Genomic DNA, 27,553 nt, shown 5'->3' with positions numbered 1-27,553 from the left:
GAAAAAGCAACACCCCCCCGCCCCCCAATGAACTGCAACTGATTTTGTTTTGTTTTTACTATTTAAACAGCCGTTTTCAGGGCCATTTGCTACCTTCTTCCTTAAAGCACTGTCCATGTTTCCCACCTTAGCTTTTCTGGATTCCTGTGTGTTCGCTAACTCCTGTCAGTCTGGTGGTTAAGCCCAGAGGAGTGTTTGGCTCCCTTCGAGGGCTAACTCATGGCCACTTGTAGGATGTTCCCTGTGGTTATGTGGGTCCAGGCCACCAGGAGGTCTGTAGAGGAGCAGCTGGCCTTCCGAGGTGGAGGGAAGTGAGCCCCATGGGCGCTGTGACCGGCTCGCAGCTCCAGCCTCTGAGCCCCCTTCTGCATCCTGAGCCCCGGGGGACAGACCCAGCTGCTGGAGAGGAGAGCTCGGAACCAGTCTGGATTACCCATCTTTGTACTACCTTCCCAGCCTTCTCCAGGTATTCGCTAAATTCTGTTTCTATCCACCGTCCTTGCTCAATTTGAGTCCTGGGTCCTTTCTGCCAAGAACTGTCAGTCTTTGCAGCAGACCTGGAGAATTTTCGTTAGACCGGGCCAAGGGAGGACATTTTTGAGGAGCTGGGTCTTCCAGATGGGGTGGAGGCCGTGGGAAGTGTAATAAAGCTGAAGGATGTGGTGGGGTTGGCAGCCCCACCCATGCCTTGCCCCAAGACCTTGCTCATCACCCAGCGGAGATGTGGGTGGTACGCTGTGAGGAGCCCCCCACCCAGCCCACCTCTCCAGCTTCCTCTCCTACTACCGCCTCTGTGCCTCAGGACCCCAGCCCCCGACATGCTCAGAATTGCTTCCGTGACTTTGTTCAAGGCCGTCCATCTGCCTGGTCCCTCTCTGCCCGCCTTTCTATCTCCTCTGACTTGGCCAGGCTATCTTAATGAATCCTTCACATTTCAGCTCAGGCATCCCTTCCTCCGGGAGTCCTTCCCAGATGCCACCCTCGGCCTTGCGGTCTTCTTCCTGGCAATTGTCGCGTGATGTGGGAAGCAGCTGCCTCCTGGTCTGTCCCCCAGACCCACGAGCCCAAGTTCAAGGGCCATGCCCTGTTCATCTCTAAGGCCTCAGCCCACTGCACCGGGCCTGGCACATCTCAGGAGCTCAGTAAAGATGTGCTGTGAACTGAACTGAAGTCAAGGAACTTCTCATTTATTTTGGGAGATTTTATAAATATGTCCCATACACACAATCAGGTGCTAAATGGTGTGGAACAGACTAGACGGGGCTTTCACTGAAGTCTGGCACAGACCAGCCCCTTCCTCAGGGCCTCTGCACGCACGCAGTCTCTGCACCTGATCATGGACTTCAGACGATTGAGGGAGGCCACTGCAGAGTGGAGAGTGATTAATGGGCCAGTGTGTAGGTCATTTATCTCCAGCCGGAGCCTCCGTTAATTCAGTTCCCTGGACAGGTGCCACCTCGCCCCAGAGCCAGCAGAAGCCGGCACTCATGTCCAGCCTCTTGTAGGAAGGGTCACACTCCAGCGCCAGGCACCTGCCCACCTCCGGTACTGCCTCTCCAGCACTGCATTCCGATGCTTAAGATTCGCACTCTACCACTTTGGGCTTTGCTATTAATTGTTGCTTTATTATTATTTTTAAAGATTTTATTTATTAGCACAAGTAGGGGGAGCGGCAGAGGGAGAGGGAGAAGCAGACTCCCTGCTGAGCAGGGAGCCTGATGCGGGGCTCGATCCCAGGACCCCGGGATCATGACCTGAGCCGAAGGCAGCTGCTTAACCGACTGAGCCACCCAGGCACCCAAGTGGTGCTTTATTATTACAATACTAAAGCTCCTATGTATTCCAGGAATTTGTGCTAATCAATTTGCATTCATTATCTCATTTGTTTTTCTCAATAAGCCTGTAAAGGAAGTCCTGTGGAGCCCATTTTTCAGATACAGTTGTCTTACTGAGTTCCAAGAGATTCGCACGCATGATCTCATTAATCCTCACATCTCGTGACATAGTTATTTCAGCCCCATTTTATAGATGGGTACACTGAGGTTGAGGCAGTGACAAAGCAGAGCCTGGGTCTTAAAGACACATAAAGGGCGGGGTAGGACCTGGAGGCCTGGGTCTCTGGACCTGAGGAGCAGGTGTTTTCTCTCCACATGACTCTTCTCTGTTTCCATCACACCAGTCTGATAAAAATCCTCAGGAAATGGTCATTGGACCTTCTCCAGGGGTGAAGGCAATTTCATTAAACACTGAAGGTTCGTTCAGGATAGGAATTGAGAGATCCATTCACCGAACCCCCTCGTTTTCCGGAAGAGGAAAGAGCAAAGAGCAAAGACTGCATTTTTTCCAAGTTCTCCTGTGCTGGCATGGTCTGACTCCCCACATTACCCTAGGCGGTGAGAACTATCACCCCGTTTTCCAGGGGAGGCGGACCAGAGGCTAAGCGAGTTTCAGCAACTTACCCAAAGTCACTCTACCAGTAAGGGGCAGAGCTGACACTAGGGCCCCTTGAAAACTTTCGTGCACAAGGATTTGGGGTAGAGATCTGCTCTACGATTTGCAAGAATTTCAGCCCTAAGCAGGAATGGCTGTCCAACTTCGACTGCACTTCTAATTGCAAACCGGGGGGGGGGGGGGGGGGGGGGGGATGGGGGGGGAAGACTGGCTTACACACTAATCCTGTTATCGACACTGGAGATTAAACAGTCAAATGAGAGGTATTATTCCGGGGAATGGCTCAGGTTTTTTTTTTTAGGTTTTTATTTATTTATTTGACAGAGACAGCGACAGCAGGAACACAAGCAGTGGGAGTGGGAGAGGGAGAAGCAGGCTTCCCGCTGAGCAGGGAGCCCGATGTGGGACTCGATCCCAGGACTCTGGGATCATGACCTGAGCCGAAGGCAGCCGCTTAACGACTGAGCCACCCAGGCGCCCAATGGCTCAGGTTTTAATAGCTACCAGGGTTCCTCACCATGCTTGCTTTTTTGTTTTTTTAACGCACACACACACACACACACACACACACACACACACACACACTCTCACACAATTTATTTTCTTGGTTTTTGTCTGACCTCTTGTGGCTTAATTTAGGCATTGCAGTTTCTGGTAACTAATTTTTGCAAAAGGTCCCTTTGTCGTGTTCCTAAGATCATTTCCTAAGATCAACAGTTTGTTGGGGGAAAAAAGAAAAGAGACGACCCTTCCTAACTAAGAATTTCAGTAGGAGAGAGAAAATAGAGGGGGAGGATATCTTTGGAGAAAAAAATGAAAATTTCAAGAAGTCCAGAAAGGTTAAAACTTAAAGAGAAATGGCATATAGACTTTAAAACAAGATAGAGAAGGAAAAACTCACACTCAGACACATTACCGTGAAATTTAAGACCATAAAGACAGATTATCTTTAAAGTTCCCAGAAGGAAAAAAAATGAAGTTCCCAGAAGGGGCGCCTGGCTGGCTCAATAGGTAGAGTGCATGGCTCTTGATCTCAGGGGTTGTGAGTTTGAGCCCCATGTTGGATGTGGAGATTACCGAAAAATAAAATGCTTTAAAAAAAAAGATTTATTCGAGAGAGAGCAAGAGAGAACATAAGCAGGGGGAGGGAGAGGGACAGAGGGAGAAGCAGACTCCTTGCAGTTCCCTGAAAAATAAAATGTTAATAATAAAGTTTTCAGAAAAAAAAAATTAATAGAATCAAATTGACATTAGACATCTCAGTAAGAATACCAGATTCAAAATAATAATGGCTTAAGATTTTTGTATTGTTGAAGGCATAGGAGTAGATAATAATTCAAATTTTAGATAACATCAGAAAGCAAGGGGGGTGCGCCTGGGTGGCTCAGTCGGTTAAGTGTCTGCCTTTGGCTCGGGTCATGATCCCAGGGTCCTGGGATCGAGCACCGCGTCAGGCTCCCTGTTCAGTGGGGAGTCTGCTTCTCCCTCTGCCCCTCCCCCTGCTCGTGTTCTCACGCTCTCTCTTTCACTCAAATAAATAAAATCTTTAAGAAAAAAAAAAACAAGGTGGGATTGATGATGGTAACAGTATGCTTAATGATAACAATTGATATATTTTAAATATTATAGAGAAAAACAAAAATACAGGTCTTAATAAGGTGTGGGTAACCACCAAAAATGTCTTTTATAAAAAAAAAAAAAGAGCCTTCAAATTAGCATAGGTAAACTTGATCTATTTGCTGGAAAGCAGAAAAAGGGGGGGAGGGAAGGAAACAAAATGTATGGTAAATGGAAAGACTGGAGTAAGATTTTTATCTTAGCTCGCGCTACTGTAACAAAACACCATAGATCAGGTGGCTTAAACAACAAACATTTTATGAGACTTTATTTCTCACGGCTGCAGAGCATGGGAAGTCCAAGATCAGGTGCCAGCAGGTTGGGTGTCTGGTGAGGGCCACGTCCAGCGTCCAGTCGCGCAAACAGCCACCTTCCTACTGTGCCCCCACAAAGGCTTTCTTGGTGCTTACATGTGGAGAGAGCCCTCTCTTAAGGGTCTTAATCGCATCATGAGAGCACCACCCTCATGGCTTTTCTGTAAACCTAATTACTTGCCGGAGGCCCCACCTCTAAACACCATTGCACTGGGGGTCAGAGCTTCAACATGTGGGGGGTGAGGGACACAAACATTCAGCTCGTAACAACGGCAGACATAAATTCCAATAGAACAAATTATAATACATGTAAATGTATTGAACTCAGCACACAGAAGGAGAGAATCTTAACTTAGATCCAGCAATATTTTGTCTATGGAAGACAGAGTTAACACAAAAGATATGAGAAAACTTGAAAACAAAGGGATGGGAAATTATATACTAGGAAAATATGAATGAAAAGAAAGCCAGGATAGCAATTTAACTATGAAGAAAAATATAATTAAAGGCAAAAAAGAGAGAAGCACTTCATATAAAAGAGATTAAGATGATTATAATTATAAAAAGATAAACACCTAAAAGTATAACATAAAAATCATTAAAACAGGGACGGCAGAACGATAGGGAAATATCTGTACACCAACTATTGTAATTAGAAAGCGAAACTCTATTATACATTGAGTTAAAATGAGAGACTTTTTCTCTTTGATAGGTCAAATAGGTGAAAAATCTATAAAAATATTTGTTTTGCATGAGTTGTAATCTTAAATACATGGGGTGGGTCTTGAAAATGAACTTTAAAATGAATAGAACAATTCTCAAATGAAATATTCACAGAGTGTTCACCAAGGAAGCCTCAGAAGTCAAGTCAAACCATGTTATCTAACTATAACGCTCTACAGTTTGGAATCGACACAAAAATAAAAGCTGAAATATATGTTTAAAAACAAATATGAACTACTGAATTGTTCTTGGATTGAAGAGGACATTTTTATACAAATTAAAAATACTTAGACCTGAACAGCAATAAAAATTTGCGGGATACCATTAAAATAGTACCATGAGCTAAAGTCATGGCTTTTATATATACGTATACTTATTAGAAAATGTGAAAATAAGCCAGATAAACTCAAAAAAACCAAGTATAAAAAATCACTGAAATCAAGAATAGCGATCTAAAAACAAGATTAACAAAACTAAAAGCTGGCTCTGACAGGACTAGTAAGATGGATAAAATTGATTAATAAAAAAGGAAGGCAGAAGAGTGAAGAAGAAGGTATGACTACAGTCACAACAGATTTTTAAAAATAATATTATGAACTATATGCCAATAATTGCAAAAGTTTATATAAAATTGATAAATTCCTGGGAGAACAAAGAATGCCAACACTGGCAAAAATAATTGAGTAAACCACTAAGCATTGAAGATACTTAAATAGTAGTGAAAGATTCCCTCCCCTCTTCACCAGAGCTTCAAACTCACTTTTGTATAAGAGTACTAATAGGGCGCCTGGGTGGCTCAGTTGGTTAAGCGGCTGCCTTCAGCTCAGGTCATGATCCCAGGGTCCTGGGATCGAGCCCCGCATCGAGCCCCACATCGGGCTCCCTGCTCAGCGGGAAGCCTGCTTCTCTCTCTGCCTTTGCCTGCCACTCTCCCTGCTTGTGCTCTTTCTCTCTGTCAAATAAAGAAATAAAAATCTTAAAAAAAAAAAAGAGTACTAATAAATTTTCAAGCATCTGATCATCCTTACCTCACAGAGTTGTAGCAGAAAAGAGAAAAAGGAAAGCCTGCTTTATTTACTTTATATGATTAGTATACCAGTGATTCAGTAAATTATAGTTCTGTTTGGCTTATGAGTTTTAACGCAAAAGTCTTAAATGAAGTGTTAACTTACTAAATCCATCAGTTTATTGAAAATAATACAGCATGATCAAGTGAAGCAATGGAAGGGTGGTATAATATCAGCAATTTTATTAATCTAATTCACCTCTATAATGGAATGAAGATAAAAGGAATGTGACTATTTCAGTAGATGCAGAAACAAATCACTTAATAAATTTCAAGGCATTTTAAGTTTCTTTTTAAGTTTATTTACATAATCTCTACACCCAATGTGGGGCTCAAAGTCATGGCCCCAAGATCATGAGTCACAGGCTCTTCTGACTGAGCCAGCCAGATGCCCCAAAACATTTCTGATAAAAACTAAAATAGTCATCTTAAAGGCTACAACAAACATGGTGCTGCAGTGGAGAAGGTTTCTATACATTCCATGCAATGCTGGGACCCACACAAGAATGCTCACTTTTATGACCACTGTTTAATGTATACTAGAGGTCCTAGCAATCAAGTAAACATGGTAAATAGATGCATAAGTGTTGAAAAAGAACAAAGTGGTATTATTTACAGCTGACAAAATCATTTACATAGAATTTACAGTTCCATTTACAATAGGATCAACAGGTAAACCAGTAGATCTAATGAGAAAGGAAGCATTTTGCCACTGCCAGAGAATGCTAGAAATGTAATAAAACATAAAAACAGAATTTATAACAACTAAAAATAGGAATTAATCTAATATACCAGACTTCCATGGTAAAAATTTGTGACTCCATTAAAGAACAAAAAAGATGACCTGAATAAACTGATGTAGCATTTTTTTAAAAGATTTTATTTATTTATTTATTTATTTGACAGAGAGAGGCGGCGAGAGAGGGAACACAAGCAGGGGGAGTGGGAGAGGGAGAAGCAGGCCTCCCGTGGAGCAGGGAGCCCGATGCGATGCAAGGCTCCACCCCAGGACCCTGGGATCATGACCTGAGCCGAAGGCAAACGCTTAACGACTGAGCCACCCAGGTGCCCCCTGATGTAGCATTTTTATGCGCGGGAGAACATCACAAGAATGTCTGTTTTCCCTAATTGCAAATTCACTCAAAATCCCATCAAAACGTTTGGAGCAACCTAATGTAGTTATACTAAAATGTATATGGAGGAACCAATGTCCACAAATAACTCAGTTGGTTTGAAAAATAAGAGAGGTTACCTGTCCTCCAAGACAGTAAGATGCTGCAAAGCCAGATGATTAGAACTGTTGTGATATAAAGGAGGAACTGTAAACTAGAGGGGGAGATGATTTATGAAGCAGGGTGAAGTGGGAAAACGACTTTAATATATATGGAGAAATACAAAGTTGGAAATACCTCTTACCATATACAAAGGTTAACCCTGGATTCATCCTTCATTCAAGAAATATTAATTGAACACCAACTATGTGTGAAGGGCTTTTGTAGATACTGGGAATGTGTCCGTGAAAAATGCAAAAATCCTTGCCGTCACTGGAACCTTAACTGCAGGGAGTAAATGTATAAAAACCAGGAAAACAAAATGTAGGAGACTTTTTTTCATGATCTTGGGGTGGGGAAGGGCTTATTAAACAAGAGTCAAAAAGCACTTGATGGGTTTGACTACGTCATCATTAAACATGAACATACTTTATGACCCTATGGCTCAGAGAAATTCTCTTACATTTCCATAGGGAGACTCATTCAAATTTGCTCTTCATAGTGTTGTTTCTGGAACCAACCTAGATGACTATCTCTTTAGGAAAGGATAAGCAAACTGTGGTGGAAGGACACTACTAAATACTGTGCATCATTAAGATACTGAATTACATTACAAGAAACTGGGTATTGAGTGAAAAAAGTAATAACATAATTGGAAGAATAGAATATTGTGTATGTAAATATAAAAGATATATATTCACAACCAATGATGTACATTCTACAAGGGTGCATACATGTCAAGGGCATGTATCAAATACTATTGAGCTGCTTCCTATGGGGGAGGGTGTGAACATTGGAATGAGAATTAGTGACAAGGGGAATAAAGATGAAATAAAACCAAAGAAAGGTCTTGTATGGATTGATGGTGATAATGAGTTAAGAACTGAGGAATGTGATTAACTTCTCAACTCTCCATACTTAAGTCCAAAAGAAAGAGAGGGGGAGAGATTCCCACTGGAATTGTGAAAAGATGGCGAACCAACCAGAAGGATTTAGCTCCCTCAGCTCTCTGAATATGGTGGCTGCATTTCACTTCTTACCTACTTGGTAGTAGCTATGGATTTCTGTGGCCCAAGAACTCAAAATGGCTCACACTTTGGGACTCCAACCACAACGTCTGTTCATGTTGTCTGGAAATCTAGAGTTCTTCTCTTTAATAACTTTGTAAGATAAGTCCAGTAGGGTAAAATGAATCACTATGGTTTGAAGATAGGTAAAAGAATGGGCATAGAATTTGGTACATTCCACACTAATCAGGTCTTAATTAAAATTTTTAACTAGCAGAAAAACGCAAAGGACTTCGAACAAATTCAACAAATCCTTCAGCAATGTGTTTCCAGTCAAAGTCCTGTGAATGGGCACAGCTCTATGCAGCACACTTTTCCACACTGGGGGATATGAGGGAGACCCAACCATGCTTTGGTGGCACTTACTATCTAGATGGGAAAACGAACCACACAAAGGAGAATATCTTTAAGATGCCCACAGATATCACTGCAGTACAGAACTACATCCATGCTGCTAAAGTGGTTGGTGCATACATGAAATTGGGCAAAACCAGTGAGAAAGTGTTTCCGTGGATGTGTCTGGCAGGAAAATCAAGATTAGTAAGAAGGAGAAGAGCTAGAATGTGGGGGAGAAGGACAGCTGGGAGGTCAGGGCCCCTGCCATGACCAAGACCGGGACAGGCAGGTGCAGAGACCATGTTGGCTGTTTGGGAGGCTAGGACTCAGATCTCTTGCCACCCCCGTGTACATCTCCATGACCCCAGGACTCCTCCATTCCACCCGACACATCCAGGCTCAGCAGAGAGGCAGGAACATGTGTTTGTTTTCCAGATGAAGAAGTGGAGACCCCCAGACAGGGCAAGAGGTTTCTCCAAAGTCTCATAGCCACAGGACTGGAACTCAGGCTCCTAACTCATGGCCAAGTGCGCACTCTTCTGTATGAAGCTGTGCCTCAGATCGCTGGTCTGCAGGAGGGCATCAACCATGGAGAATAGGTTCAGGCTGTCCTATTCCAGGCAAGAAGAGTGAGAGGGGGGAAAGGAGTTTCAAAGCTGCTCATGGTGTATGCATGGGAGGCAGGGATGTGGGGAATAATTTCTCTGAGGTTGGTGGACAGAATGTCTTCAGTCACCCAGACCAGGAGAGTCTGAATTGTCCCCTAGAGCTCAGTCTTCCAGAACCACACCTGCAGGAGAAGCAGGGTTGCCAGTGAGAGCTGTCACCCCATCTCTTCTCTAATTGCTTTGTTCAGTCTCCTTGTCTTCAAGGCAAGACCTCCACGTAGTCACTGTTACTGTTCTCTGGGGGGAAAAAAGCAGAAGACCATCCATGAGGCAACTCCGGGAGTTGCACGGACCAACCTCACTCAAGGGAAAGAAGACCTCTTCCCCAGGCACAGGAGGACCTCGATGCTACATCAGAGTGACATCTTCAAGGGCGGGTGTATCACAGGGAGCTCCCCGGGCAAAATAGGGGGTCTCTTTATAAGTTTAGGCATCCAAGTTTCCTGCTCCAGCAGAAAACCTGTGTCTCCCTCAGAGTGAGAACATCTGAGGCTTATTCTAAGGAGGCCAAGGGAAGGGGAGGAAGCCAGTGAGCTGAGGAGAAGATGTCTCCCCTTTGGTAGCTGAAGACTTGGGGTTACCTACCAGGGCTAATCAAGCGTGGGCAGCCGGGGTGGTTAAGACTCCCGCCCAGTTCTTGAGAAAGATCTTGAAAGAACTCTCCCCTTGGCATTTGTGATTATTATATCATTGCTGGACAGATAACGGCCACTGCCCCCACCACCCTCAGCAACTCATCTGGGTTTTCCTAAGGACTGCAGTGCACAACATTCCTGGGTTTCGAGCTCTGCCCCTTTTTGTGCTTTTGTTCCTGTAAGTTTTGGTGGAACATGGCCGTGGGATTACACCTGTAGCTAAATCTATAGGAAGTGACTTTGCGTGTACATGGGTGCACAGACCTTGGCAGGGGGCAGGGGGCAGAGGAGGGGTTGTTATTCTTATCATTAAAAACCCATGCTTAGTTTTGCTGGGAGGTGAGAAGCTTGCCCTGGTGGCCCGGAGGGTGACTTAAGTAGACAGTAGAATGTGGGGTGATTGCAGGCTCCCTGGAACTCTGCCCTCTGCCCTTCTCCCTAGCTAGCATGTCTCCCCCCAGTGCCCTCCACCCGGCCCCTGATAACTGAAATCCCTCTGCTTGGGAATGTGACCCTACGTGCCACCATGGGAAAACAGGAGTAAGCCGTAAATGTCTCAGGAAATCTGTGTTCAATTCAAACCACGTTGTAACTGACAAATACTAGAGGGATGATTTTCTGAGGGCAGGTTTCACGGGGAGCAAGTAAGCAATTGTGGCTGCTAGTGATACGATTTGAGAGGGCCTCAGTGTGGATTCTCTGCACTCAAATTTACTGGCCATCTCTCATTTTCCACCATGGCTTAATTCCATTCGGGATATATCTGGAATAATTTGTCCCCTAACACTAAATAAATGAATGCTCAGCAAATATTGAGCAAAATGTACCAGTATGGGCCTTGGGGAGGGCATCAAAGCAATTTTCTCATTTGAAAATTTTGCCTGCTTGTCCATCTATTCCCAAACGTGTGGTTCGCACAGGGTCACAGGATGGGTGTGAAGTCAGCTCTTCCAGAACGCCCCGGGGACCACTCTTGCTCTCCTGACTGGCCAGGCAGAGCCCTCCGTGTGTTGGCCACCTTCCGGGGCTCAAAGACACTGCTTCCCAACAAGGCTGATGTTGCTTTTTTGTGGGCAAAGTCTTTTAGAGATAACACAACAGAACAGGGTGTGTATCTGTGTAAATTCTACAAAGTCGGCCAGTGGAAGAAATGGGACTTAGGTTCCTTTCTGACCCCCACGTAAGAGTTTTTACCGTAAATACCATCCAGCTTTATCTGTGATCGTCTCCATCTCGGGCAGAAGCTGGCTTGCTTTATCGGATGTCCAAGGTGGACCACCAGCCCTTGATTTGGTTTCTCAAATGTGGAGATCAATTCCTTTAGGTTTGAGAAGATCTGTTTGGGAGCACCTTCTACGGTCTGCCAAAATACAAGATACTCATCACCATCCACTGTATGTGCAATGTGACACCTCAAAGCAGTGGTTTGAGCCCTCAGAGCAAGGCTGCCTCTCCCTCTGCCTGTCGCTTCCCCTGTATTAAGGAATTATCACAATTTCCCAAAGCATGCACGACAAAGGAAAGAGTTCATATAAGAATTCATATAAGAATTCAAATAATTTCAGACTTGAAGAAAAGTTGAAAAAATACTTTTAAAATTTTTATATATATCCTTCACCCACAACCCAAATGTTTTTTTAATTCTTTTTTTAAAATTTTATTTACTTATTTGACACACACACAGAGAGAGAGAGAGCACAAGCAGGGGAAGCGGCAGGCAGAGGGAGAGGGAGAAGCAGGCTCCCCGCTGAGCAGGGAGCCCAACATGGGGCTCGATCCCAGGACCCTGAGATCATGACCTGAGCCAAAGGCAGACACTTAACCAACTGAGCCACCCAGGCACCCCTCACACCCCAAATGTTAACATTTATATTGTACATATTTACTTTTCATTTTCTTTTTCTAAATGTACATGTATATACGTGTACGATTATAGGGATACATAATATATATTCTTTTTAAAAAAATATTTTGAGATTAAGTGTGGACATGATAGCTCTTTAGCCCTAAATACATCAATATTTCCCAAAAAGCGAGAACATTACATATCCACACTGCAGTGATTAAAATGAGGAAATTAATCTTGATGTAGTACTACTTACTAATCTACAGAGCTTATTCAAATTTTGTCAGTTTGTCCTTTGTAATGTCCTTTGTAAGAAAAGAAAAATTATACACACACACACAGGTAGATATACTTAAACATGTATGTGTGTGTGATGTGTGTGTGTGTGTGTGTGTGTGTTTGGGGATCACAGTATATTCTAATTTCTTTTAGATATTCGCAATGAACATTAGCATATTGAAGATTCTGAGAAATCTGGCAGTGAAAAATCTGCTTAACCTTGTCTGCAAGTGTTTCAAAAAGATTATTTCAGGATTCTTTGCTAGTAAAGATTCAGTTAATATTATACTCTACTTCTTAAGCCAGAGAAATTATTTCAGAACAAAAAGGTTTTCTGCTTAATGCTCAGTAAACCAGAAAAATTAAAGAAACCCCTAAGACTGCCCATTGACTGATGCTTCCCTTTATATTTTCATACAATCGTGGAGCTCACTTGTCTTGCTACGTGTTCGGACTGCTCCCCACCTTCCCGTTCCGTCCCGCCCTGGTCACTGTGTGTCTTCTAATTGGATGGCGACCTCGCCTGGAGTCCAGCCTGGTGCATTTGACCACGGGGGGAACCAGGGTCTACACGTCTGAATAACAGCCTTGAATATTCAAAAACTCTCCCTATTTCCCTCAGAGAAAGACAAGGTTTACTATGGATCTGACTCTAACTCTGCATGTTGCTTCCCTTTTTAAAATGCCTCTCCACGGCCACATCTCAGGTTCAAGAGATGATCTCAGGTTCTTCTCCCCCAGTCTTTTGTTACAGGAGTTCTCGTATGTTCTTACCTGTATATTGTAAAACCCATGTCTCTCTTTGAAGATTCGGTACGTGTAGACGAAATTTTTAAACCTGTGGAAAGATGACTGTGTGAATCGTAATGTTCTCATATGTAAAACCAGGTCTCTTCTACCTACCGCTCTATTTTCTGCACAATGCCTTTGGCAATCTTGGGTCCCCAAAAGAAACTGATCATTTTCAGGCATTCTCATCTGTGGGAATTTGAAAGAGACAAAGGCTTGGAAACGGGAACACTTATTCTGATGGTGGAAGTCTGGGCTTGTAGCAAAGAGGATGAGGAGAGAGAATTTACTATTTCCATGGTCTTGGTACTTCTCTCTAGTTTTTTCACTTAGCTCTCAGTTGATACAACATAAAAAAACACCATTGAGCCATTCCTGTATTGTTTACTAAATGATGTGTCATTGAACTTTATTAGAGATAGTTAGTGTTAATGAAAAAAAGAGAACATTGGTCATTTCGCCCAAGGAAATGATGTATTGTGCTCTTGTTCTTCATCGGAACTGGCTCCACTGGCTAAGTAATCTAACTAGAATCTAGATAATAGACCCAATCTAGCAATTTCCAAAGCAAGACATAACATAAATACATTACTGTATTTCTCCAATTCCAAGATGCCATTAATTGTAAGGGATCAATTTAACAATAGCTTCCCAGGAGGAAAATGCATACATTAAATGTCTCTATCAACTGTTTAACATGTTCTGATTACCCAGAAATATTAAAGTGTAAAAAAAAGAGAGAATGAAAGACATTGACATGAGGCTCAGATTACCTAATGATCCCTCCCACCCCATGCCCTCCCCCCCCCCCCCCCCCGCCCCATGCTTGCACCTATGCCAAAGAATCATTTGATTGAATTGGGAATTTGGAAAGCAACTTAGAGCTTTAAGGTACAGAGGATTTGATCACTGATTGTCAGGAGGCTTTGGCCATTGACTTCAAATCCCAATCCTTTTTGTGGGGGTTCCTGAGGCCAGAATAAGCCAGTGGGTGTCCCCAAATCACATCGCAAGCAACAAAACATTTCACATGAGTTTGTGTCCACATGTGACAAAGTATCCCATATCTGGGAAGAGGTCTCAAATATTTCTTTTCAGGGGCGCCTGGGTGGCTCTGTCATTAAGCGTCTGCCTTCTGCTCAGGTCATGATCCCAGGGTCCTGGGATTGAGCCCCGCATCGGGCTCTCTGCTCAGCGGGAAGCCTGCTTCTCCCTCTCCCACTCCCCGTGCTTGTGCTCTCTGTCAAATAAATAAATAAAATCTTTATAAAAAAATTTCTTTCACAGAGGTATCATTCAAATCGGGATCCAAATGAGGTCCATACATTGCATTTGTCTGATCACGTAGTTCTTTGAAACCCAACTATCGTATGTTAAATTCTTAAATGACTTCATTTTTAATTATGTTGTTGTATTATCAGCTAAGAAAATCTCCACCAGAGGAGTATGAAAGATTAAAACAAATGGAGCTTCTGTGTTAACCAGTCCAAAAGCCCTATACTTCAAGTTCTAAAGACAGACATTGCTCAAATATGATCTTTTTCTTTTTTAAAAAAGATTTCATTTATTTATTTGAGAATGAGAGATTTAGGCTTATGACTTTGAGCTTTGGTTGCCCGTAGCTGCGACCCTTTCATACTATGAATTTCACGCATCCCATTCTCTGACCCCCACTCCCAGATCCTTTCCTCTATTTGCTGACCGCATCAGTCCCTTGACCACAGACCCTCCAGTCCTCTGGCCTTACCACTTTCCACTGTTCTCACTCACCTGTCTTCGTTCCCTTGGGGTGCCGACTGGTCTCACTTCCAATTGATGACCACAGACCTCCAGTGGGCTCTTGGTGCTCCAGGCAATCAGTGATTTCCCCGTTCCCTCAATAGTGATTGTACACTGTCCCCTTTCTTTGGACACCCCAAACACCTCACCTCACTGATAACTTCACAGAGATTCAAGCAGTCGGAAGAGAATTCCCAGACTCTGAGCTGCCACAGCTCTTCGCCTGTGGGCTCCCATCCTCAGCCTTTGTAACCATGCACCAACTTTGCATGCCACTCTCTGGAACAAATCCCTCTTCCACTGGGGGCCACCCATTGTCATCTATTCAAGGACATAGTTCTAGCAATTTTTTCCTCTCTCTCTCTCTCTGAGGTCATAAATTATTATTCTTTACACGACAGCCAGGGTGGCCCTTATTTAAAAATGAGAAACATGTTTTTTGACTTAGAGAGCTTTATTAACTTTTCCCACTTGTTCAAAAGATTTTCCCATACAGATAAATAGCATAAATATTTGTAATCTACTTGCAATCGATACACTTTTGATTTCAGCCTAATGTATTTTGTCATTGATTCTTATTTCTTCTAATGTTTAATAAATGGCTTTAAGTTGTGTGCCCCCAAAAATGTGAGTCAGGTCATGTCCCTGCTTTGCACAAAAATATGCTCAATTTTTTTTTTAAGTTTTACTTGTAAGTAACCTCTACACCCAACATAGGACTCGAACTCATAACCCCGAGATCAAGAGTTGCATGCTCTTCCAATTGAGCCAGCCAAGCACCCCAAATCTGGTCAATTTTGAATAAGAAAAATAAGATTGGGGTGTGTGTGTGGCAGATGGCTGTATTAACAGGTCTCAAATCTTCTTATAAAGCTATAAATAAGACAGTGAGAACTGGTTCCAGGGTAGAAAAGATATTAATGTGATAAAATAGAGAGCCCAGAAACAGACCCATATATGTCTGAAAACTTGGTATATGACAGAGCTAACACAGCAGATCAGTGAGGAGGGATGGACTATTTGTTAAATAATAATGGTAATGTCTTAATGTGGAAATAAATAAAATCGGATCCCTACTTCACATTCTAATTGAAGACCTAACCGTGAATCAACAAAACAGTGAGCTTAGGAAAAGTAAGTGTAAGTGAACAACTTCATGACCTTGAGTTAAGGAAGGAGCTCCTACATCAAAAAAAAGTACAAGCCCTAAGAAAAGATTAATAAACTCACTATATTAAAATTAAAACTTCCGATTGTCAAAATATATTATTAACAGAGTGAGAAAGTCCACAGGCGGGGAGAAGATCACCGTAGCATTACTGTATGATAAGAACACTAATGTACCATTTAAAAAAGGCTAATGAAATGTCCACTAAGCATATGAAGAGATGTTTTACTTCACTATCAATCAGGGAAATACAAATTAAACCATAATTAGATATCATTTCATACCAGATTGGCAAAGACATGAGAGTTTACTTATGGAAAATATTGGCCGTGATGTAAAGCTATAGAAAGTTCTACCTACAACTAATGGGGATGTAATTAGATACTAATGTCTTGGAGAACAATTTGGCAAAGTTTACTAAAGCTGAAATGCATACAATCTGTAAACCCAAATGTGCACTTCTTAAGATTGGCAATATTGGCACAAAACTGACAATGCCAATATTATATTATTTATTAAAAAAGCAAAGATCACAGAAACTAAATATTTAGTACATTTAAACACATTTACAATCTAAAAAATCATCACTATATTATAAAATATCAAGTAAAAGTATAAATTAAGGAAAATACATGAGATAAATACGTATTTTCTAATATAAACTATCATTAGATTAGATTAATTGGGGCACCTGGGTGGCTCAGTCAGTTCAGCATCTGACTCTCGGTTTCGGCTCAGGTAGTGATCTCAGAGTCCTGGGATTGGAGCCCCACGTCAGGCTCCTAGCCCAGCGCAGAGTCTGCTTAAGATTCTATTCTCTCTTCCTCTCCCACTGCCCCTCCCCCTCCGTCTCTTTCCCTCAAATAAATAAATAAATAATAAAATTAATTAACTGACATACAGTATTCAAAAAACCAAACGCTCCAAATCTTATTAAATTTTCATTAATAATGAAAAATTTAAAGTAGAATAAGTCTTTTTAGTACATTTTCGACGTGAAAAAAGGGAAGGAGAGAGGTAGGGATGAAGGGAGAGAGAGGGAAGAAGGCAGGGAGGGAAGGTGAATCAGTAGGGTCATCACTGAGTTCTGAGGATTTTTTATGCAAACATTTCCATCCACTGGAAAATCGTTATCTGTTGACACCGTTGGGGAATGCTAAGGACATAAAATTTAAGTTAATTCTGAATACTTTCCTTCGATTTGTTCACCTTCAAACAACCTCATCCCTTGTTCTGCAACTTTAAAAAAAATCTGTTTTGAACCTTTTGGATCTTTATCAGAGTTGATATCTTTACTGAAAGCAGAGTTTGCCACATAAGCCGTTAGTAATGTCAGTGGTTACGTTTCTAAGATTCTACATGCTCACTGACCGCTCTGAAATGGTCTTTATCCGAACACAAAAACAAACAGTTGAAAGGGCTCAGTTTTAATTCCAGTGTAGTTGACATACAGTGTTGTATTAGGTTCCGGTGCACCATACAGTGCTTCAACACTGCCGTGCATCACCTGGTGCTCATCACAAGAGCCCTCCTTAATCCCCATCACCTGTTGCCCCACCCTCCCCACCTCCCCTCTGGTGACCAGCAGTATGTTCTCTAGAGTTAAGAGCCTGTTTCTTGGTTTGTCTCTTTTTTCCCTTGTTTCCTAAATTCCACATATGAATGAATTGAAATCATATGCCCACAAGATTGGTCGCAGATATTCATGCCAATTTCAACTGTAATTGATCTGGCTGAGTAAACAGATTGTAATGTCTCCCCGGAATGGAATACTGCTTAGCAATGAAAGGACTGAACTCTGGCGCACGGAACTATACGGATGAGTCTCAAAGTAATTATTCTGGACAAAAGAAGTCAGACAAAAAGGGCTACTACTTTATGATTTGATTTACATTAAATTCTGGGAAATACATAGACATCTATAGTGCCAGAAAGCAGGTGACAGTGCACTGGGGCTTGAGTGGGGGGTGTGGAAAGGGGAGATCATAAAGGGGCACGAGGGTAGTTTTGGAGGTGATGGAAATGTTCATTATTTGGGCTGTGGTGATGGTTTCATGAGTGCATGCAAATGTCAAAATTCATCAAATTGTACACTTTTTATTTTATATCAATGATACCTCAATAAAGCTATAAAGATCATGACATAAAAAGGTATATGAATAGAATTTGTATTTGCTCTAATATAGAAACCAAATTTAAGTTCATTTTACATATATGATTCTTACTCTTTTCATGGTTAGTCTTGGCATTAGGGAGAAGAAAAATATTTCCTATATTTGCTGCTAGGTCTTTAGTAAACATGTGGTGGCTTGACCTCCAGCATGAGAGTGACCCACAGTGGAGGACTGCTCTGGACATGACAACAAGGAAGGAGATCCAGACAGGCACTCAATCATTTCGAAGGTTTATAATACTTCGGTGTATTGAAATGCCTACTTTCTTGGCTATCCCATGGAAGTCTTCAACCCCATTGAAGATGTGAGAAATACACAGGGCTGGCTTATAAAGACCATTTTTAAATCTTTGGCATTACCTTTCAGTTGAGATGAAAATTTTCAGTTGGAAAAGATCAGAATAGGGGTTCCTGGGTGGCTCAGTCAGTTAAGCATCTGCCTTCGGCTCAGGTCATGATCCCAGGGTCCTGGGATGGAGTCCCGAATCGGGCTCCCTGCTCAGTGGGGAGCCTGCTTCTCCCTCTCACTCTGCCCCTCCCCCTGCTTGTGTGCTCTCTCTCTCTTTCAAATAGATAAATAAAATCTTTAAAAAAAGAAAGAAAAGGTCAAAATACAGATTATCTGAGCTTCGGCCTATCTTTGAATTGTTTCACTCTTTCCAGTGGGGTTTAGCCTTACAAATGGTCATCATGTGAGGTGCTGTGCGTGGGTCTCTGTGTCCTTTCTTGGTTCACGACAAGTCCACAATTAGCAGTCAGTCTCACGCCATGACCAGTGTGGCAGGGAAACTTCTTCACGTTCGAGTTTGTAGTTTTATTTTAAACCAAACTTTAAAAGGTCAGTTGAAGGAAATGGAATTGACTGCCCTATGATGTCAACTAGGTATTCTGCATTTCTCCAGGCCTTGACACAAGTGTGAAACACACGTCAATAAAGAGTGTTTTAAGACTTTTGACTTCTCACTTGTCTTGATTGGACTGTGCCTTGGTACAACTTTGTGGCACCAAATTGTCAGTGTGTGTTAAAATGTCAAAAATTCTAGGATTTTATCCTAAGGAGAGAGTTGGGCAAACGTTCAAAGATGTAGGCACAAAAATGTTAATTGTCTCAAGTTACATTGGGTCCATTGGACCAAAGTGGAAATAACCTAAATGCATGATTAGGTACCAATTATGATAGAGCCAATCAATAAAAGAGTAAGCGATCATGACAAGATGATGTGTATTGGCTTTCTTTGATGTGGCGAGATACCAACAATGCACTGACAAAAAACAGTTCGCAAACCGTCACGTGTAACGAACCATTTGTGTACCCATTTATATTTCCTTAGACAAGCACGGGCATATAGAGCAGTCTGGAGGCATGTGTACTGAAATATTAGGAATGGTAATCTCCATGTGGTGAAATTGAGAACATTTCTGCTTTCTTTTTTAGACCTTTCTCTACAATGGATTTTTCTAAAATAATAAAAACGCTTGAAATATCTTTTTCTCTGCGAGCTCTAGAGTCTTGCCAAAGATCTCAGAATCTGGGAGAACCGTCTTCCCCCTCCACCCCCCAGGTGTCTCCCACTCCTCCTTCTTATTGCTGTGTCCTCCTCCTTGAGATTCTTCTCAACTGTGGCCTTCTGTTGGCTACAGAGAGTCCCTCCTGTCCCCTCAGGCCTGCAGCTGTGGCCCTTGAATCTCCCCACATCTACTCCATTTTGACTCTACTGATTCTAAAGGCAGACCCAGTTTCAGCTTCTCACACAAAGTCACACTGCAGAGAGAGTGGTTTGGCGCATTGGCGTTTTCTATCAGGCTCTGCTATTGAGTCACATTTCCCGTCCACATTTACCACAGGCCTTTCTGCTCAATACTGTCTGCTGCTGGGCCAACTCGCCACGTGACTTTCTTTATTTCTAAACTTCCCCATGATGTTTTCGTTTAGGTCTGTGAAAGCATGTAAGTTGGGATGCTGCCATTCTAACACAGCAAAGAAGAAGGGCCCACCCAGGTTGGGTGTTTCGAAAGCAGAAGGGCAGGACCCCACAGATCAGGGTCTGCTGCCAAGCCCTCGAGTCCCCGCTTGGGCACTTCGTAACACTGTTCCAAGGTCACTACCTTGAACATATTTTAGTGGCACTGGGACATTGGTAAGAGGGGACATAATGACATGTTGACAAGTTGGGCTTGGACAAGTTACTTAATAAAAAGCTTGGTTTCTTTACCCACAAATTAGAGATAATGTCACCTACTAGAAATGTCTTTACAAAGGGTAGATGAGATAAGGAATGTGACATGCCGACCACAATGTTTGGCTCAGAGAAAGCACCTTCATGGTGGCTCTGAATGCGTAGATGCAGGAAAATACGCTAATTCTGGTGTTGTACATCATTTTGGCTTTGTTCACATAAGGTTGTGTATCAAAGCACGAACTGCTTTGTGTGACCTCCTCAGAGGAACCTTTCTCTACCCAACTTGAAGTAGCCTCTCTATCCCTCCCTGTACTCTGACCCTGTTTGGTTTTCATCGTATTGTCTCCTCTTGTTGGAATGTACGTTCGTGAGGGCAAGACCGACCCCTGTAGTATTCATCACTATTTCACCCATGCCTAGAACCGCATCTGGAACATAAGAGGTGCTCGGTATATGCTTGTTGAATGAATACATAAAGGTTCTACTATTCATCCTCCGAGTCCCAGTTCCGCCGAGGCTCTCCACACCTCGAGGAATGGGTCCCTCCCTCCTCTCAGTTCCCATACGCCCCAATGTGAGTGTACTCATCAGCACACACTCCAAGGTACTTTTGTCTTTTCCCCATTTATTTCTTTATTTTCCCCACTAGGCTTTGAGCTGTGTTGAAGGCACCAATTGAGTGCCCAGCATAGTGCCTGGTATATAAGAGATTTTCAATACTCGTTGAACAACCAGAATTGAATGGCCTGTACTGATCTGTGTGATAACAAAATTTCACAAGGATCATGATAATGCCCATTTTCATGGGGGCCATTTGACCTGAGCCTTAAGCCTGAGGGTACCTGAAATGTGTCTGCCTTTCAGGGATGTGGGCAGGGAAGAGGGTGAGGCCTGATTATGGGCAGATGCCCCCCAAATATGTATTCTTCCCTCTTCATTGGATGTTATTATTATGTTTCATGTTCCTTAGTGACTTTCACTTTAGAAGAACACACAAGCTGGGTTGATACTCCACAAAACAGTTGAAAATAAATGTTGATTTCTAAAGAGAATCCCAGTAGAGACTACCTACACTGAGGTCTGGATCAAGGTCTCCTGTCTCTATGACATCCCTTGCACCTTCTTTTCCCATTCACACTACTTTCTCCCACATCGCTAATTCCTCACCATCTCCCATCTGGAGACACAATGGTCTCAATCGCCATCATCCGACAGCTTTGGTGCATCCTCCCTATATCAGATTGGAGTTCCTAACACTCCAGTTGGGAGTTTGGAGGGTTCCAGTCTTGTCACTTGCCTGCTTGGAAACCATCTACATCTCCCTGCTATCTATGGACTCATTCTTCTCAGACCCCATAATATTATCCCAAACCTACTTTTTCAAAAGCTGGTTTCCAAGCTACCTTTCAGGAACACTGTATGATTCATGTGTGCTTTAAAACATCCTGCCTCTAGACCTCTGTTCCTGCCCCCTTCCCTCCCTAACATGCTTCCCAGTGTTGAATGAATACATAAAGGTTCTATTATTCATTTCCATTTCCGTGTAATCAAATCTTACCACTCTTCCAGGTCCCAGCTCAAATACCATCTCCTCTAAGAACACTCTCCTGCTCATATTTTTGTCCCTTCAGTTTGCATAAAACTGTCTCTTCTTAAATTTATACTTCACCCTTTTCTAATTTATTTACATGCTTTGGATCTCCTTGAAAAAAAATTGCAGGTTCCCTATTGGAATCCCCCTGTGCCTAGCACAGTCTTTGAATAGATAGCAGGGATTCACTACTTTTTTATACACTTTTTTCATTACAAAAGTCATACATGCACATATAAAACATTTAAACAGTGCAAAGTTATCGAATAAATTTCCCCAAGTCACTCTTTCTCAATTTCCCAGCTATTACAAGTTTCTTACTTATATACCTCCTAGAATTGTATAGGAATATACAAAGACCCAGGCATACTTTTTTTTTAAACAAATGGGATCATGCTTTGCATCTTGCCTTTTTCTTACCGTAGATATTGGAGGTTTTTTCATACGATATATGGATTTACCCATTCTTATTAATCAATTTGCACACACTCATGCTGTCATAAGTAAGATAAGGTAGGCTATTATTAGGTCATATAAGATAGGTGTTTTAAAAAAAGATTTTTTTAAAGTAATCTCTACACTTGGGATGTCTGGATGGTTCAGTCGGTTAAGTGTCTGCCTTCGGCTCAGGTCATGATCCCAGAGTCCCATGTTGAGCTCCCTGCTCAGCGTGGAGTCTGCTTCTACCCTCTCCCTCTGCCACTTCCCCTGCTTGTGCTCTCTCTCTGTGTCAAATAAATAAATAAAATCTTAAAAAAAAAAAAACCCCACTAATCTCTACACCCAATGGGGGCTCGAACTCACAACCCCAAGGTCAAGAGTCGCACACTCTACCAACTGAGCCAGCCAAGGTAGGTTTATTTATTCACTAATAAGTGAATTTGGGGTCAAAGGTTACATCCATGCATTTTATGTTTGGGCCACATTACCATGCAAAGAGACTGTGTTCACCTGTATGAGGGTATCTGCTTCCTGGCACCCTAACTTCGTCTGAGTATTTCCATAGTTTTAATTCTTGCCTATTGAACAGGTAAAAATGGTATCTCATTATTCTTCCAGTTTCTATTTCTTTAGTTATGAGTGAGATCTAGCATTTTTCCTTCCTTCTTTTTCACATTTCTGTTTCCAAGAATCTCCTTCTCTTTCCCTTTACCTAGTTTTGTATTGATTTTTAAAATCACTTATCTGTTTATGAGGTTCACTCGTCCTGTCAATTTGCTGATAGTCTTTTAAGTTGTTTTTACCAGCAGTTTTTTTTTTTTAGTAGTGGTCAGATTCATCAGACTTTTCTTTTTTGGCTTCTGGGCTTTACATCCTGCTTAGAAAGGCCCTTCTCAACCCCAGGTATATATTTTAAAAGTTCATCATTTCTTCTTAGTACGTGTGGTTTCATGTTTAAAAAAAAAATAACTTATGCATTAGAACCAGTTTGAATTAATTTTACTTCAAGAAGAAAGGAATTCAGGTGTATTTTTTCGAAAGGATCAGTCAAGCACCCCAACACCATTCATGGTTGTTCATGATCATTGATGTGAAATATGCTTTTAATCATATGCTAAATTCCAATGTATTTTGCCTTATTTCTACCAGACTCTGTTTTCTATTCCATTGATCTGTCAGCACCAAACTCCTTTTTTTAAGTTTTTTTTTTTTAAGATTTTATTTATTTATTTGACAAAGAGAGACAGAACACAAGCAAGGGGAACAGCAGAGGGAGAGGGAGAAGCAGACTACCCCGCTGGGCAGGGACCCCCGATGCAGGGCTCGATCCCAGGACCCGGAGATCATGACCTGAGCCGAAGGCAGACGCTTAACCAACTGAGCCACCTGGGTGTCCCTAAGATTTTATTTTTAAGTAATTTCCACATGTCTTGTGGGGCTCCAACCTAGAAGGCCCCAGATCAAGAGTCACACGCCAGCTAGGCGCCCTTAGTCCCCTTTTTTTAAATAAAAAATATTTTTAGCTATTCTAGCAGGTTCCTTGTGCTCCATGTCCCACCTGAATAAACTTTATGATCCTTGAAGAAAACTTAAAAAATTCTGTTAATTTTTTTACTGGAAACATACCGAATTTATAGATTAATTGTGGTAAACTGATATGCTTCCAAATTGAGTCCCTAATTTCATGTACCTCTTCTAGTGAGTTCCCCAGTAGGTACTAAAGTTTTCTTCATACAAACCTTACACATTTCATGTCACATTTATTTCTGAGTATTATTATTTTTTTTGCTAATGTAAATGACCTGTTTTATTATATTTTCTTACTGGTTACTGTTTTTTTTTAAATGAAAAAGCTATTGATTTTAATTTCAATTTAAGCAGATACTGTTAATTGAATTTTCTTAAATTTACTTTTTAGGTTTTTTTCAATTAAATCTTAGATTCCACAGGCATAAAATCATGTCAACTGCAAATAATAATAATTTTGCATCTTCCTTTTCAATTTTTACCTTTATTTCCTTTGGCTAATTACACTTGCTCATATCTCCTGGAAAATGCTCCCTAGTAGTGCTGGTAATGGGCATCATTGGCTCATTCATGATTTTAGCAGCGATTCTCCTATGCTTCACCTGGCCTTTGGTTGAGAAAGTATCTATCTAGCTTTGTATGGCTAAGAGTGTGTAAGGGCATGCATACGTGTGTATGTGTGTGTATTTAATTGAGGGATGGATGTTGAATTTTATCTAACACCTTTTAAGCAAATTTGAGCGAGTTATGCAGTTCGTCAACTTTGACCTACTAATATGTAATTAAACTACTAATTTACCCAACTTGGAACCATCCTTGACTTCTTGGAATAGACCGAATTGAGCATAGTATATTTTCTCCTTTAATGTTACTGGCTTCTGTTTTGTTGGTAGTTTCTTGAAAATGGATATTAATTGAAATTGAAATTGGTCTATAGTTTTCTTTTGTGCATGTGTCCTTTTTGGAAAAAGAAATGTTTTACCTTCATACATAGAAACTGGGGGGAATAAAAGGGAACAGAAGACAAACAACTCAAGCTAAAAATGGGTAAAGAATATGACTGTGCAACTCTCAAAAGAAGAATTACCAACAGCTAAAATTACATGAACTGACCCCCCACCCCCAGCCCCGTCATCACTGGTAACGTGAAAATTCCAACTGTTAACCCCTTCAGGCTATCTTTCTTTTACCTGCATCTCTGGTATCATACAATGAAGCAAAGAGATCTCTGCCTATTCTGTTAGTCACGACAGTCCTTTTTGTCCTCACTCTCAGAAGCGCTGAAGCATATCCAGAGACACACTTGGGTTTTAATTCCTCTAGCAGGTAGAAGAAAAACTTCAGTGATCTCTCCAAACAGAACATTTAAAGATGGTAGGTTCTCACTGATACCTGTTCAGGATTGTTTTCCTTCTTTTTTTTTTTTTTTTTAAGATTTTATTTATTTATTTATTTGAAAGAGAGAGAGAGAGAGTGCATGAGTGGGGGAAGGAGCAGAGGGAGAGGGAGAAGCAGACTCCTCGCTGAGCAGGGAGCCGGATGCCGGATGCTGGTGGATCCCAGGACCCCAGGATCATGACCTGAGCCGAAGGCAGACGCTTAACCGACTGAGCCCCCCAGGTGCCCCCCAGGATTGTTTTCTAACCGGGTCTAAACAAGCTCCTTCAGCAGAGTTGCTGCTAGAACTTCACACTGAACTCTCTGGAAATGCCAGACGCATTTTAACACAAGCAAGTCATTCAAGAAATCCGGGTCTCTGTTTCTTCATCTAGAAAATGCTTATGCCGGCCTTGATAGGCTCTAAGGAGGATGAAAGGAAATGATGCATGTTGAAGCTCTTTACAAACCTAAAAGAATTTGAAATCATACTTTAAGTGGTCCGGCGGAATATATGTGAACACTTAGTCTCTCGGGACATCTAGCCTCTTCCATAACAACTAAGCCAACCTGTCCAGGAAAGGGCCTTTCTCCCAGGCACCTCCATGCTTCCTGCAGCCCTTCCCTTTGCTGCCACCCACCCCCACCCCCTGCCTGCTTCTGCAGAGGGTCCTGCTGGGGTGAGCAGGTGGCGCTGGGACAGACACACTCCTTGCATGCCCGTCAAGCGCTGCCTTGCTGTATCTCATTCTGCTCATTGGGGCTGCAAGGTCAGAGTGAAATACAACTTCTTTTGCATTGGGCTATCAGGACCACACTCAGGGTAGGGGTCCGGATGTATGGAAGATAAGACTACTCACGAGACACAGAGGCACAGAACTCCGGGCATGGACTCGCTGTCCCTTATCAGGAAGTTGCCGTCTATCCCGTCCTCCAGCAGCAGGGTCTCACAGTCTCTCTTGGACAGAGGGCCGTGGTAATAGGGCAGATCCATGGGGAGCCTGCTGGGAGCCCTGTAATCTATCTCCAAGTCCGGGGACGGCCCCGAGGAGGGGACTGGAGGAAGGGGACAATGGGAGCCTGTGGGAGCTCCTCTTCCGCCGGCTCGTGGGAGTGAGACTGAGGCGGTTCTGCGGGACTCAGGCAATCTTGCAAGATTCAGGAAATGAGAAGGGTGGGGTGATGAAGTGACCACACATGACAGCCTGTAAATGACCCTAGTGTGACTCACAGAAGTACGTGAGAGCAGTGTGAGCACATAGTATCCTCAGTGATGCTCATGCCTGGGGCTGCAGGGCTGACGCTGGGCTCCCCGGACCTGGCTTGCAGCCCTGTATCTCACCTTAAATCCTCCATTTTTCACCTTCTCTGGCTGCTGGTGTTCCTTTCAAGAGCACACCACTGCCTTTTGCTGTGATGGATGCCCACAGCCCGCTGAAGCTGCCTCTGATTATGCTATGCTAAGTTCATAACAGGTACCCAGAAAGTGTGCAGATGCTGAATGAATCCAGCTATGTCCCAGTGTAATGGAACAATTGAAAAGGTAGGACTTCCACAGGTCAAATGGCATGAAAAATGGAAGATGTTCTATTCCCCAAAATGGGAATAGAAAGCAATTGAACACAATGGGTGTGTGTGGGGGGACAGCCTGTCCCTGGTTGAGGCTCCTAGCCATTGATGAACAAAGCCTGCCGTTAACATCTTTCAGCATTATGCTTTTTGGGGAAGGAGCCGGTGCAGGTGGGAGGGATATCTGAGTATGCAAAATTAGTTCAGGGATGTATCTCTAGGTGGAAGAAAAGAGTACGATAGCCTTGGTTTGAATATCCTCGGGTCCTCTGAAGTTCCCATTTTGGAGGACAGCAGTGATATGTCCCCATGAAGAAAGACGAAGAAGAGTCTATCCAGCCAGAGACGCTGAGCCCTCTTTAGACAACCTGGTATTGATGATAAAATCCTTTTTTTCCCCCCTTTCTTTTTTTTCTTTCCTTCTTTCTTCCTTCCTTCCTTCCTTCCTGAGCCTTTTCTACCAAGATAGATATCTACCAGCTGATATTCTTGGGAAAGGGGACTTCTGTCACCTGAGCGTCAGAGTTTGCCTTAAGAGTAATTTCTTTTTAAGATTTATTTATTTATTTTAGAGAGAGAGAGAGCATGAGCGAGAGGGGCAAAGGGAGAGGGAGAGAGAATCTCAAGCAGACTCCGTGCTGAGTGAGGAACCAACATGGGGCTCCATCTCATGACCCTGAGATCAT

The 27,553-nt window shown here is 42.5% G+C and overlaps 1 protein-coding gene across 2 annotated transcripts; it reads right to left on the bottom strand.

Annotated features, from left to right (window-relative positions):
* Positions 1-6,450: 6,450 nt before the first annotated feature.
* Positions 6,451-26,420, bottom strand: SH2D1B (SH2 domain containing 1B). Of its 2 annotated transcripts, none has more exons than XM_036103494.2 (4): positions 26,159-26,420; positions 13,048-13,111; positions 11,343-11,508; positions 6,451-9,750 (listed from the first exon to the last, which is right to left on the bottom strand). In XM_036103494.2, the coding sequence occupies exons 1-4, from the start codon at positions 26,290-26,292 to the stop codon at positions 9,713-9,715; spliced, it is 402 nt and encodes a 133-aa protein (XP_035959387.1). In that variant the 5' UTR covers positions 26,293-26,420; the 3' UTR covers positions 6,451-9,712. The 2 variants fall into 2 exon arrangements, with proteins under 2 accessions (XP_035959387.1, XP_035959389.1); XM_036103496.2 differs by having other exon boundaries at positions 11,352-11,508.
* Positions 26,421-27,553: the final 1,133 nt, after the last annotated feature.

This window comes from Halichoerus grypus, chromosome 7 (genome assembly GCF_964656455.1).
Source record: "Halichoerus grypus chromosome 7, mHalGry1.hap1.1, whole genome shotgun sequence".
NCBI lineage: Eukaryota > Metazoa > Chordata > Mammalia > Carnivora > Phocidae > Halichoerus > Halichoerus grypus.
Note: the sequence above shows the minus strand (reverse complement) of the source record. Positions and strands in the feature narration are given on the sequence as shown.

Coding starts and splice junctions, on each gene's coding strand:
- SH2D1B (XM_036103494.2), bottom strand. CDS start 26,292: ATGGATCTGCCCTATTACCACGGCCCTCTGTCCAAGAGAGACTGTGAG. Junction 11,509..13,047: donor ATGGGTTTTACAATATACAG/GTAAGAACATAC, acceptor GTATTTTGGCAG/ACCGTAGAAGGTGCTCCCAA. Junction 9,751..11,342: donor AAAGCTGGATGGTATTTACG/GTAAAAACTCTT, acceptor TTTTCCCCCCAG/AGAACAGTAACAGTGACTAC.